The sequence below is a fragment of the Vanacampus margaritifer genome, chromosome 20, assembly GCF_051991255.1.
Source record: "Vanacampus margaritifer isolate UIUO_Vmar chromosome 20, RoL_Vmar_1.0, whole genome shotgun sequence".
Classification (NCBI taxonomy): domain Eukaryota; kingdom Metazoa; phylum Chordata; class Actinopteri; order Syngnathiformes; family Syngnathidae; genus Vanacampus; species Vanacampus margaritifer.
In genome coordinates, this window is record NC_135451.1 from 5,124,208 (window position 1) to 5,139,025 (window position 14,818).

Consider the following 14,818-nt stretch of genomic DNA (forward strand, 5'->3'; position numbering starts at 1 on the left):
GTCAATGTATTATTTGGTTAGCTTCATTTTGAAGTATGTATATATATATATATATATATATATATATATACATATACATATATATATATACTGTATATATATATATGTATATGTATATATATATATATATATATATATATATATATATATATATATATATATATATATATATATATGTATATGTATATATATATATATATATATATATATATATATGTATATATATATATATATATATATATATAAATTTGAAGATGTAATAATTCTAGTGCTGTCACTATTGAATAGTTTTAGAATCAAGTAATCTATAGATTACTCAATTGATTAATCGATTAATCGGATACATTTTAATGTTGCATTAAAGTGTATTACAAAAGCATTTTTTCCCTGATTACTGTTTATTAAAGTGTGATTGGTGTTTATTTTGTAATTAATATTTGTGTAGTGATTAAAAAAAAGGGATTGATGTTGTACCATGTTACTGGTTCGGTCATTGTTTTCCAAAGTAAAAACAGATGTTTGCAAATGTCTTGTTTTGATTAAACACAGAAGATTAACCAGTCTTCTTTCATGAACAATTACTGCTGATATGCTGAAATCAAAGGATTTGGACAATTATGAATTAAAAAATGGCTCCAAGCGATTACTCAGCTATTAAAATAGTTATTGATTAATTTGATAATCGATTACTTTGTCAAGTACTCGATCAACTTTTACAGCGCTAAATGATCCACTTTGTTTCGACTCAGTGGATTACGATTTGATTCAATATGGTACAGCTTAGTTAGGGTATGATGCAATGACTGCTTTTATTGTCATTTTACATACATTTAAATGAACTTGTCAGTAATATCAGCACTGTCTAGTTTAAATTTTGCAAACAGGTGGGGCTAAATGCATTTAATAGTACATCTTGAACCTAAATTAAACTCTTCTAGCTGCATTTGAAGTGGGTAAACAAATTAATTTCTCAGTGAGCCAAGAGCAACATTTTGTGATTGAGGCAAATGAGGGGCTGCTGATAAGGAGCATTTCTTCTCAGTACACCTATCTTGAAGAAACGAAGATGTGTGAGCTATTAGAAGCTGACTAAACTCACTGAGAAATTTGCACTTTCTTCCAGCCACAGCCTCATCACTCTTTGTAATGATGCCCTTGAGCAAAGTTCTCTGAATAGTCTGCCCTTCTCTCTCTGTGTCTCTTTCTCTCCCCTCTCTTCACAATAAGTCATTGTTTGACGTCTGGTTGATGTCACTTCTGGCAACCTCTGACTTGATGGTTGCCATAGCAGCAAGGAAGAACAACCTGCTTCGTTTACTGAGCTATATTATTACTTGTTGTTGTTTAGGAATAGCCGAGTGCATCTGGGTAGGCAGCTTCATGGAACAGATTGCTTTGGAGTTTTGGACAACACAATTGTGGCGTTTGAAATTCAAATGAATTAAGTTTGACACACTTACTGTATGTGACACCAGAAAATGAAGACAAAGTACAAGTAATGTTAATTATGATACAGTTGTGTCATTTTTATTCAATTTACATTATTTTGTCCAACAACATTGCTAAACTCTTAAAAAACAAAACACTTCGTCCTATGCAGCTAAATTTCAGTAAAACATAAATGTGTATTTCAGGCAAGTGGTTATAAAATCTATTTCCATTTAAATATTGGAATTTGGATAAACATACAAGAATATATTATGCCAAAATTTGAATAGTTAGCATAATTTTTAAAAATAATTACAGCAAATTTTTTTGTCAGTTGAGAAATCATTTAAAAAGTGAATTCAGCATTGCCAAGTACATGAATGTGTGTCTTTTTGTCAAGAGATGTTGAGAAATAAAGAAGTTATACTGTTTCATTCTAATTTTGAAGGTGCTTTTCTGACGAGATTTTAGGCAAAATAACAAAAAGGCATTTTTTTCCTACACACAAAAAGTTATATTTCTCTGGAACCCTAAATCTGATTTCAAAATATTTCTGCATTGTACTCAGGTTGATGTTCCCTTTGCAATCAGACTTTGCATTTTGACAGGTTTTCATTTTTGGGAAATCTTGTCACGTTGCTACTTTCAAACCCTACTTTCAAACCCAAACGAATTGTAATCCCTTCACAGGTGGCCAAGGAGAGGCACAGCCACCAGTGCACTTACAATCACTTTATGAACAAAAGGTAAGAAAAAAACTGTGATAAGCACATTCATTCAGCTGCCGATGGCCACCACCTATCTCAACAAACAGACTGGCTAATGGTTAATAACGGCCAACATGGCTAACTCTCATTCTCAAACTTTGACGTCGCTCAACAAATCAAGCTCAGCCTTTTGAGAGAGCACACATTAAAAGTCACAGATACTACAGTGTAGAACATGATCTACTGCATCTGTCATACAATATGCCATCTTGCTCGAGTAACCAAATACCACATAGTTCAAGTTAGTATTTGCTAGCAAAAAAAAAAAAGCCAATTGGTTGAACACTTCACTCACGGTGATACCTTGAGCAGACAAAAACCCTTTAATACTTCACAAAAGCAACCAACTGAGCTATTGCAGCATTCCAGGAATCCATTTACTCGTTCACTGCCATTGACAAGTATGCCCGTCAATGAATTTTTTTTCTCAACGGAGATAGGTGTAGCAGAGTCTGATGCTGCGCCATTGTGTACTCCAAATTTGGAAATAACTTAACAGATGCACAACCACCATCATTGATGCCCCATTTTATATATGAGATCAGCACAATTTGTAAGTTTTATTTTCCTTCTTCTAATGCTGATTTAACAAGAAAGGAAAAGGGCAGAATCAAACTTTTTTTCTTCATGCATGGTGAAAGGAGAGCCTATTCTTTCCCATAGGCTGAGGGAAGAGCATTTTAGAACACTCTTCAGAAAGTTGAGCATTCAAAAGAGTTCATCTAATTGTTCTCAAGCTATTTTCAAACTTTAAATTAGTTAATAGTGCAAAAATAAGAGCCAACAGACCCAAATTATCCATTTCTGGACAAAAAAATTGGACAGGAAATCCTCACAAAAGCACTTGTCCACCATGTTGCCACACATACAGTTCATACAATTGTGTTTTGCAATAAACTATTTAGAATTTCACATGTACCATGTCAACATGTTTTGTTGCTGTATGAAGCAAAATCCGTGACTAATCCAGCCTTATCATGCAGATTTCCATTCTCTCTACGGCAAAATTATCCTCCCATTGGTCTAAAGCAGGGGTGGCCAAGTTCGGTCCTCAAGAGCCATTATCCAGCCTGTTTTCCATGTCTCCCTCCTTCAGCGCAGCTGAATCTAATAAACAGCTCATCAGCAAGCTTTGCAGAAGCCTGATAACGATCCTGATCATGAATCAGGTGTGTTAGTGGAAAGAAACATGGAAAACAGGCTGGATAGTGGCTCTCGAGGACCGAACTTGAGCACCCCTGATCTAAAGTGTTTCCAAAAATACTCAAGATCAAAAGTGACCTTCATATGTCGACTGAAAAACACTCACTTGTCTCCTTTACTGCGGGCGATGCCGATCAGTTTTTCAATTCCACCAGCGTCCCGGAGGGCTTTGGCGTTTTCCATATTCTTGGTGATGACTTCATGTAGCGCGCAGCAGATGGCGGTGACCGTATCATCAGACATGGCCTTGCTGGGCGCACCTGTAGTACTCGAGGTCCCACTGCTGGTGGCGTTGTTACTGCTGCTACTGCCTGGTAGCCGATGGATCAAATCTCGCATGGCATATTTACCTGAAATGGGAAAAAGGGGAGATGTGCTAGACTCTTTAGATCGACTAGCATTTGTTTGTTTCCAAATGTTCAACCTAGCAACAAATATCCCATCAGGAATTTTTTTCATCTATCCAATGTCTGATAGAAGTAAGAGAAAGTATCAGACTGCTGTATATTTTACTGTGGATCACAGGGAATGTGTGAGTACTTAACCTAATTTCAGAAAAGTTTTGCAGAAATCAGAAGTGCAGCAAACACTTATGACTTAACGATGCTGTCTGCGCACACACTTTGACTTTGCAATAATTCAATGGACTTAAATCAGGAAGTGCTGTAAAGGAAATTTAACAAGTTAACAGATCCTTTGAGTGTCTAAGTAATAAAGCAAACGTCTTGCACAGCGAGTGAGTGCTTGGATAACTCCATAAAGCTTTGGCCTGAGAGGGCTCACTGTAAATCCTCTCACACGGCCGCATTAATGCTCACGCTTAGAATGCAATAAAAGGGGCCGATATTTCAGTGAATAGGCTGGCATATGAGGAGACAGAGAAAGAAATGACATTCAAAGGATGAGCTGTTGGAGTAATTAAGGAGTTGCAGACAATTCCGTCAGATAGGAAAAGCCATAACTCTCATTTGGGAGTACTTGTGAAGACATGAAAATGACACGACAAGCAAAACGGACATCACATAACGTGAGCTCAACCACTCAAGTAAAGCAGTTAAGGTGTGTACATTTATTATGCGTGATAGGTCACGTTAAATGCTAAGATCATTCTTGCAATACTGTGTCATTGGTCCGTTCATGTTTTGGGTTCCTATGAGTCTATTCCCGGTTTTGTTTTGCTATTTTGTGTATTGTTTGTTGATGTGGTATGTTTTGATTCCATATGCCTTGTTTTTTGTTCTTTTGAGATAAAAATCCAGTTTTGAGAGCAGTCCTGCCTTGGCTCCCTGCTTTTGGGTCCTCAGCCACACACATCCTGACCAACTCCCAGATTATTATTTTTTTTCATGCATTAGTTTATCCTGGTAATGAGATTTATCTGTAAGCAAGACATGGTCATTGTTATTAGGGCCCGAGCAGCTACCGATCCCAGGCTTTTGGCAAATCCATCCCTCCTGTTTACCACTAACAAGTCAAAGTGATCCGGGAATGGCTGAGAATGGCGAATAATAATGAAGTTCCGATGACACTATTAACCTTCAGAAGAAAGCACACATAAGCAAACATACAATTACGCAACAGTGGTGGAGATATCACTCATGTATGACACACACGCATGCACACACTATCTATGAGGATGAGTATTGGGTTAATTGGCCCAGCATTATCTCTCTCTGACAGGATAAGCAGAGGTTAAATGGCTGTTGTCTTTTAGTCCACAAAGTTGAGCTAAATTCATTATATGATCAACTTGAATCACACTGACTCATTTCCTCACTGATTAACTGACACACATTGGCTTTTATTTGATGAATTTGGGAGTGACTGACTGAATAATTCACCAACGGCATGACTAACTTACTGACCGGCTAATTTAGCGAGTGCCTCGCCGCCAGATAATTGACTGTGCCAGTGAATGACAATTTATTGACTGAAGTACTGATTGAGTGAGCAACTCATTTATCAAGCCACTGACTGAAGAGAGATGGTCATAATAAAAGTAGGGAATGGCTTTGCTTAAAAAAGACATGGACACTTGGAGACATTTAGAGGTGGATTAGCATTTTCTTTCAAAGGTCACAGTTCTTCTCATTTCAAAAAATAAAATAAAATAAGAACCTCTAATATGTAAGTTGTTTTGTGTTCAAGTATAGGTGCTAAAGATAACCATGAAAGGATCTAAAAAAAAAAAAAGACTCAAAATTAGGGCGATCAGATTTTAAAAATTAAAAACCGAGACACTACAATTTTGCTGAAAATGAAAATACTGTATACAAATAAATTCTCACCATTAACTATTTATGACAGATTTAATCGCTAGTCAATTTAGAGAGCGGTGGTTATGTTATTACTTTAGCTAATGCTAAATGTTATTTTGTTGTTTGCTCAGTCCTGGTTTGTGGCAATGTAGTTACAAGTTACCCCCCCCCCCCAAATTTTGACATGAAAGCAGGAAGTAGCTCGAGTTGTGGTATGACGCATGAAACGTGAATGTTAAAGTAAATAGGAAGGAAATTAACAGTTAAAAGGGAAGTCAACATTACACATTTCTTGACAATAATATATTATATGTGACCTCACTAGTCTAAACATGACATTCTGATTAATATTACATTTGTCAAAATATGAGTTATGCAGCAAAATCCAGCTGTTTTTATCTTTCTCAGGGGGTGGCCATTTTGCCACTTGCTGTTGACTGAAGATGACATCGCAGTTGCTAAGGGCTCAGGCAACGACCAATCACAGCTCACCTGTTATTTTGTTTTAACAAATGACAAAGACAACTGTGTGATTGACAAACACTTGGTCCAAATAATAGGTTTTCTGACTGGAAAGAAACGTGACGAGACCTGCGTAAAAGTGTGACAAAACTGGGCTGGCAAATCCGCTGGAACTCGGGACACAAGGCTCAAAACTGACTATCACATTTTAATCGATACGTCTAGTGTCCCTCAAAACTAACCAGTGTCCTCTAGGCAGTTGAGACATGCTGATAGCCAAAGCCAAAGGATGAATTATTAATTCATGGAAACAAGTCGCAATGTTGCACTTCCCAAAGTCAATGCAAAATTTACCAAATATATAAGCTTAATCTTATGGTGCGCCTATTTCCTCTTGTTTTTGTTGCAAAATGTAGTGTAGGAAGTTTAGTCAGGCCAGTTTGTCATGCATGCAAGAGGCAAGTCGGGAACATCATGAAACAGTTTCACTTGTGAACTCAGAGTGCTGATATGGCAATCACACAAAGAGAAGAGGGGAGAGAAGTGATGCCTGAAGAGCAAATGAAGATATATTTTTCACGAGTGAGTAGCAGCTTGAAAGTACCACGTGAAAAAGCCAGCACCTTTACAACGGGGAATGCAATTTTCCATGTCCTCTTTCATCTCCTTTCTTTGATTGTGAAATGTTTTCTTGATGTTGGACATGCATCTTCTTGCATCTGTTCATAAACGCTTATTACATGACCTCCAGTATAGTGTCCCTCATGTGGGATACAGAGGTGCTAACATATTCCTGTGCTGCTCCCTTGGCGAAAGCCGCGCTTCATCAGGGCCATAATGGCTGATTTGATTTAAAGAAATCCAATTACCTCTAACAATGGAGTGATTTGATTGTTTACTGGAGGAAAAGGGAGAATATTATTGAAGTAAAATTGGAGGTAATTGTCTCAGAGAGATGTTATGAAAGATAAGCAACTTGATTGGTGTAGGTGTTCCGCTTAATGAGAGCAAAATATGTTTATTACACAGTTATCATTATTTGTTCATCTAAAAAAGTGCTCCTGGATTATTTATGATAATCCATCAGAAATATTTTCCAGCGAACCAAATCTCATAATTTAATTGAGACTTTGCATGTTGTTGTATGTCACTTTGACAATAGGGGGCGCCAGAATAAAAGTAACAAGCAAAACTGCCTTTTATTCTCCTTATTAGTCCATCCAAACCGGGGTTCTAGAACGGCCTGGATCTGCTCACTGTTGCTTCTCCATTACAACAGGCAGCGATCAACTGGCAGGATCAATTGAACAGTGCAAGTCTTAAATAAGACACAGGTTGCCACAGAAAGATGATGTGTGGATATATTAAAAGGCGGGGCTAGCTCTCATTCATTTGAATGGACCCAGTGAGGTGGCAGCGCTCTTGTAAATATGGTTATGCTTCTTTCATTAACAAAAGGGCCAACTTTGTCCAATTGTGCAAGTGTTTACAAAACTTAAAAATGATCATTTCACCAACATTCTTAGGAAATCACAATGCTCATCACTGGTGTGCTATTTTTAGAACAGGCCTGCAGGCAGCTCATGTGGGTCCTGGGGTGCCACCAGGCACCATGTTGGTGACACCTGATTTGGAATTTGGAATGATACATGCATGTTTTTGGAAAGTGTGAGGAAGCTGAGAAAACACACTCAAGTTTACAGAGAACATGCAAATGCTGCACAGGGGGGTCTGAGCTGAGATTCCAACCTCAAGATAACCACTCTGCTGAATGCAATAGCCTTCATTTCAACAATAGATCACTCTTTTTTTTCTATTAGGCATGTTCGATATCACTTTGTTTTCGTCCAATACAAGTACGAGCACTTAACTCTTAAGTAGTCACCGATATCATTAGGACTTTTATTACAAGAAAAAAAAAAGACAGATAATTTTAAAGAAAGACCTGCGCATTCCAATACAGCATTTTTTTTAAATTGCATGAAATTGATGGCAATTTTCTATGATCTTTTTTTCCATTTGTTCATAAAATACATATTTTATATAAAACACACAATACAATGAATTTCAATAAAAAAAAAAACTGAAACTAATATTCTGGTGGCCGGAAAGAGACCCAATCAAAGTATGTGGCTGTACATCTGAATGGGCATCTGTCAGACACGTATGCCTGTTCCTAAAATGGCCAGGTTGCGAGCGCCAATACCTTGGACCAATACCTAGTATTGGTACTCGCCCATCCCTATTGTATATAGTGTGCCATTGTGTGCATTATTCTCAGTTTGACATGATCGAGTGATAAAACATCAAGGTCGAGTGATAAACAAGTCTTTTACAAAAGAATCTCGGAATAAAATACTCCAACACAGACACAAAAGTATGTCGTCTCAATGTGAGTCACTGGAGGCCCACACATCATCTTTTGGCCTTCTTCTGGCTAACCTTCAAAAGTTTTCTGCTCACAAACACAAGTATGGAAAAGTGGCAGGAAAGCCCATAACGGACCTTCTAAGGCGGTTGGAAGATGTGATGCCCGTCCTTCCTGTGCCAGAATGTTTTATTTCATTAGAATCTGCCTATCACGGCTCATGACTTCCAACACTCACACTTGCAATCAAGCACTTAGTGAAATCCCGGCGGTACACCGCTGCCGTTTCCATGGTAACGCCTGGGCGCCGGCATCATCAGCGCAAGACACAATAGCCGAGTGAGAAAGAGAGAGAGATGTTATGAGCTCATGTCTGAGACGGTATTAGTTAGAGAGAAGTGGGCGTCGAATTAAGAAGGTATGGTTGGAGGAAGAGTAATAATCGACTCCAAGACGGGAAGGTGGGCAATGGAGGGAGGAGAGTGGGAGGGGAGGATATCTCGACAATAGTAATTGTGTGACAAGGGAAGAAAGAAAAAAAAAAACATGAGAGCATATTTGTTGATATATTTGTCATTTTGGGTTGACAGTTACATTATATTTGACTTCACATATTTAATATAATCCCCAGTATTGCACTCCCTATTTGAATTAAATGCTTGCTGCAAAACACAAGTGGAAAAAAAACAATTAAATTGAGCTGCGAATTAATTAAGCGTCTTGAATTAATACCGATTTTGAATTAATCGCTTTTCATGCGGCATTAACTTTGTTTTGGTGGCAAGCGCAACGTGTTTATGAAGAGCGTCGCAAAATAGCTGCTCTATTTGGAATAATGTGACGACTGCTTGGCATTCCAGCGTCTTTCGCAATTCATGTGTGGCAAATTGCCGTCTCCAAGTCAACGGGTAAGAAATGCAAAGACGGACTGCATAGCGGTAAATGCGAGTCATTTTTCGTGACACGGCTTTACAGGATATTATACAAATCAAAAACAAAAGAGGTGGGAACAGGTGGGTATGAAACAAAAGGGTTGAGCGATGAGATAGATGATGCTAAGTGACATCAATATGCCACCAGATTACATTAAAGACACTTGAAACAGATGCAAATGTGTGCTCTCTTTCGTCTTTGCCTGTCCATCTTTAACAGTGGTTTTGAACCTGGGTTCAATGGAACCCGAGGGGTCTCAAGGGGTCAGTGGGTCTCGCCGCTTATGTTAAGTTCTGAGTTTTTAGTCCTGTCTTTCATGTCGTCATACTGCTTTTATTTTGTAGTTATAGTTTCCTCTTGTGTCAGGAGCTTTACTTCCTGCCCTTGTTAGCTGATTATTGTATCCACTTTTTGTTCCTAGTTTATTACCAGCCTTGCTGTGGGTTTTTGTTCAGATCACTATTGACTATTCAATAAAAAAGTTTTTTTTTTTTTTGGGGGGGGGGGGGGGGTTACTTGTGAATCGAGCTTTTGCGTCCTTTATGCATCCTTGTCACCAACTAATGATTCGTGTACTTTCTTTATTATTGTAATCCTTTTATACTATGTCAAGCAATAAAATGAAGTGGTCGGACGAATATGTGCAATATGAATTAGTGCTGTCACTATCGAATATTTTTAGAATCGATTAATCTATCAATTATTCAATCGATGAATTGACTAATCAGATTCATTTAAATTTTGTATTAAAATGTATAACAAAAGCACCCCCACCCCATTACTGTTGACTTACCAGTGGTTAGTGTTTATTTCATATTTCATATTCGTATAGTGATTTAAAAAGGGGGATTGATGTTGTTTTGTATTACCGGTTTGGTCATTGCTTTCCAAAGTAAAAACAGATGTTTGCAAATGTTTTATTTTGATTAGACACAGGAGATAATCAATCTTCTTTCATGAAGGACTAAAGAAACCAGCAAACAATTATAGTTGATATGCTGAAATCAGAGGATTTGGACAATTTTAAATTAAAGAAATTGCTCCAAACGATTACTCAATTTTTAGAATACTTGTTGATTAATTTGATAATCAATTACTTGTCGAAATCTATATATTTTGACAGCTCTAATATGATTTCATTTGTATAACGGAACATATGGTGTTCCACAGGGTTCAATTCTGGGGCCTCTGCTGTTTTCATTGTATCTGCTGGCCCTGGGTTTAATCTTCAAAAAAACGAACAAACAGCGGAGGTTGTTTTAAAGTGCTCTATAAAGAGAGATGAGTGATGGGAGTCAGCCATCCTAACAGCGTGATTTGCAATGCCAAGTTGAGCAATTATATTCCGGCACAACTAGCTATCTAGCTGCATGGAGATGTGGAATACAAGAAGACAAAACTTCATTGTGGTCACCAGTAAACCCTATACCTATGTCTTGAATTTGAAGAAAACAAAAATCAATAAAGGAGGGTTTGTTGAATGTGTATAAGAAACTGGTGGGGTTCAGTACCTCCAACAAGGTGAAGAACCACTGCTCTATAAGCCCTTCTCGGCCAACTAACTAAAATTCCATCTGCAGTTCCAGTAATTCGAAGATGCTTGGCAAACGCCCAGCAAGAATGCTCTGTCGAGCATCTTTGTCACCCAAGGATAGTTTTTGCCCTGATGTAAAGAAACAGCAGTTGACTGTGAGGTTTGAGTCAGTGTGTGTTAATAAAGCTTGTGTACAAGGGCCAGGCAGGATGGGGTGTGTGGTGTCTGGCCTCTACCTCTTTGCTGTCAACACCAATCATGTCACACCTTGCCAAGAGCAAACGCTCGTCTCTGAACCAGCTCTCACGATTCTGTTTGCATCACTCAAATTTTGCTGTCATCTCAGTTCCCCGTGTATTACAGAGCATTCAAAACTCCTCAGAAGTATATAATAGCCCACTGTTGGACCAAAGTAAAAATCACTACTTGAAACCTTACAAAACAACTCTGTTTAATTTTTTAGTGAATTAAATTTGAAAATAACAAATTATTCATTAGACTTTCCCTAAAACCCTAATTTATTAGGGGATCTTTGCCATAATTCTTCGCTATCTCATTCTGTTTTAAAGAGGCTAATTAAGCAGTGCAATAAAAGTTGATCAATTGCCTTCGCGTATTTGAATCAATTAGATAACCTTTTAACGATTTCCAGAGGAGATCATATATTGCTCTCATCGTAAAAGACCCAATAGAATAGCTCATCCAATTCTGTGACTGTAACAAGAGGTGCTTTTTTCATCCATTAATTTAAATGGCGCTTTTAGGTCGATAATGTAACAGCGAACGAGTCACTCTCATTTGTTGCAAATGCCTTTTTAACAGCTATAATTCCTTTATCAAAAAGCAACTCCCCGGTGAGTTCCTTGATATATTTTACATTGATTGAACACAATTTAAGTTTTTGCGTGAAGTCCTGAACAAAGTAATATGCAAAGTTAAAAACTGCAGTGATGAAACACAAACTAAGTGGTTAACAAATGAAATGAAAACTTGTCATCTGTGTGCAGTGGAAGCCATCTGCTGCCATGCACCAGCTAGATAAATGTTGCATGGGAATGTGGCACTTTGACAGTGGCATTACTCTGTGTTCTTAAACCACATCAACAGAGACTCCAGAAATCCTTCCCCGCAAGTGTGGGAAGCATGGTTGCTATAGAAACCGCCGAGCCCACCAAAAAGCTGCAATAATTAGACATACCAGAGGCAGAAACGCACAGAAAAACCCCTCCAAAAGTATTGGAACCGACAGGCCAATTTCTATATTTTTGCTGTCAATCTCCCAATCAGTTAGGTCTCATTTTTCTTCAACCCTATAATGCCAAAAGTATCATATTAAATACAAGACATTTTGAGTATAATGTTTTTTTCCCCCCATTAAAATCCTGACGTGTGTGATCTGACACATGCATTGCACGGATAATCCGTTAGAGGGCAGTGTCACCCAGCTGATGGCTTTTCCAGCGACCTGGCATGATCGCCCCAATTGAGAAAGGAGAGACACCGATACTTATTAATAGTGGGAAATGTTCTTTCAGATTTTTGGACATACTAATATGTTTGATATGTCTGCTTTTTACTATATTTTTATATGCTATAAATGTACAAATTTAAAGCATTGTGACCGGATGTATCAAATATGATACAAATCAAAAGTCAGATGTGGAAGTTGATTTTTAAAAATATATTTTTTTGTTTGTTTGTTCAAAAGGACCAATAAATACTCTATTTACAAATAATCAGAATTTTCTCTCATATATTTCATGGTTCAGGCTTTATAGGGTTAAAGTCGAAGACAAAATAGTTCAGTAGACTTTTGAGTTAATTGGGCTTGTCTTTTTAGACGGTTGAACAGCTCTCTACAAAGACTCGATTACCATTGTTCACATTGAAGAACCGTTCAAAAGACTCGATTTGTTTGTAAAAGTCACATCCCTAATAGAAGCAAATAAAAATGATCCAGACTCACCGATTAACTCCTTGTTCCGGATGTCCAGCGCCATATTTCTTAAAGCGGTGGCCACGGCGCACACAACTTTGTCGTTATCGATCCGCAGTAACTCCACCAGGATGGGAAGTCCTTTCTCCTTACGGACAGCAGCCCGGATATACACAGACCACTGCAAAGCAAGACAATCGTAGTAGTGGCATCATCTTTTTGACCAACCAGTTACTGGATATGAGAATGTTGATCATTATTATTATATATACCATCAAAACTGACCATGTATTGCTTTGAGGAACACTTTTCCAGCTTTTTTACTACTTTTTCATCCCCAATATGAGCACAAATGATCTCTGAATAAATGGGTAGGAATAATCATATAATAATAATAAGACGAAGTCCCATGCTAGAGAGAGAAATGGAATATTCGGGGGCCATTCGAGAGGCTGAAGTAAGCAACTGACTCACAAGTGATATATCGTAAGAGGGAGAATTATATGAACTGGAGAGAAGTCTTCAGAGCTTGGAGACCACGCTATCCTCCCTCAGTAACGATCATCGTACACTTAGATGGGTTTGTCAACCCGAGATTCCTCAAGTACTGCCACCTTGTGGGATATATGCAGATAAATAGATATAAATAACAGATAATCTGCTTTTTCAAATCTCTTCTACTTCATGAAATGAGGGAAATGGGACATAATTTCAGGAGAACAATCAAGTTAGGAAAAAAAGGGTTTTAGAGCAGAGAACATGCCATCTTCTTTGGAAAATGTTGCCTTATCTTGGAAATAATTAGGGGTTATCAAACGATTACATTTTTAATCATGCAATTAATCACATGACTTCAATAGTTAACTCACGATTAATCGCAAATTTTACATCTGCTCTAAATGTACAATAAAATATTTATAAAGTGTCATATTCTGAACATAAAAGTGGAAACAAATGTTGAACGAATAGAAATATGACTGCATCTTTTAGTCATTGATACAGTAATTTAATAATAATTCATAAAATTTAGTTAAAATTAAAAGGATGTACTATATGTAAAAAACGAGTGTGATATTGATTTGTGTTGGATTCATTTTTGTGCCACTAGATGGCATAATTGCATTTGTAAGATGTTGGTGACAGCTCAGTGCATTTTTCTTTTCATATTAAAGGTGCATTGTGCCATTTAAAAAGGTAATAAAACTTAAAGCTTTTTCTACATCATCATCCATCAATTCCGCGATGAGTACGAAGAGCCCTGGCTGTTTTACTCTAATTGCACCTATTAGCTTTTATTTCCCAATTATAGTAGAGTGTGCGGACCCTGCGCACTCCACAGTTTCTTTGGGGAAGGGAGGGGCGGAGTCTTTCTTACTTCATTTGAAGTCATGTCTTCGTTTGTCAACTCTGGCTGTCGCTTTAAGATTGTGCACGTACTCGCATACGCACCATGAACGAGCCTGACACAGATGCTGCAGTTACGCTTTGGGCCAGAGGCAGTCGCGAGTAAAACTGTGACAAACTGCACAAAGATCCTTTAAGAGCTAGCTAATCTTTAATATGAAGTAACTTGTGAAATTCTGCACATTTTTAAAATTGTACAATACAACTTGACCCCAGTCAATAATAATAATATGCATTATTATTAAATTTATTACTGTGTATGCTGCGCTGCAACTGGAATTCCCCCAGTACAGGCTTTCCAAGTAAGGGGCGGTCATTGACTCCCAAAAACGTATAAATACGTTCTATTTTAAATGTTTGAAGTGTCCCAAAGACGTATTTATATGTTTTTATGTTCTTTTTTTTGGTTAGCGCATACAGAAGGCTTTGATGCAGCCTCTCAACTGACGGTTAAAGAATGGTTAAAGAAATGGTAGTTATTATACAAACAGCCAGCATGTGGCAGCAGAAAAAAAACCCTCAATT

General features: G+C 37.6%; 1 protein-coding gene across 5 annotated transcripts in view; it reads right to left on the reverse strand.

Annotated features, from left to right (window-relative positions):
- Positions 1-14,818, reverse strand: part of ctnnd2a (catenin (cadherin-associated protein), delta 2a) — a 245,897-nt gene that overhangs the window by 25,528 nt on the left and 205,551 nt on the right. For all 5 annotated transcript variants that reach the window (XM_077554314.1, XM_077554312.1, XM_077554313.1 and 2 more), the window contains 2 exons: positions 12,920-13,070; positions 3,505-3,748 (listed from right to left, as the gene is read on the reverse strand). In XM_077554314.1, coding sequence (XP_077410440.1) covers positions 3,505-3,748; positions 12,920-13,070 — 395 coding nt within the window. The remainder of the gene's footprint in view (positions 1-3,504; positions 3,749-12,919; positions 13,071-14,818) is intronic.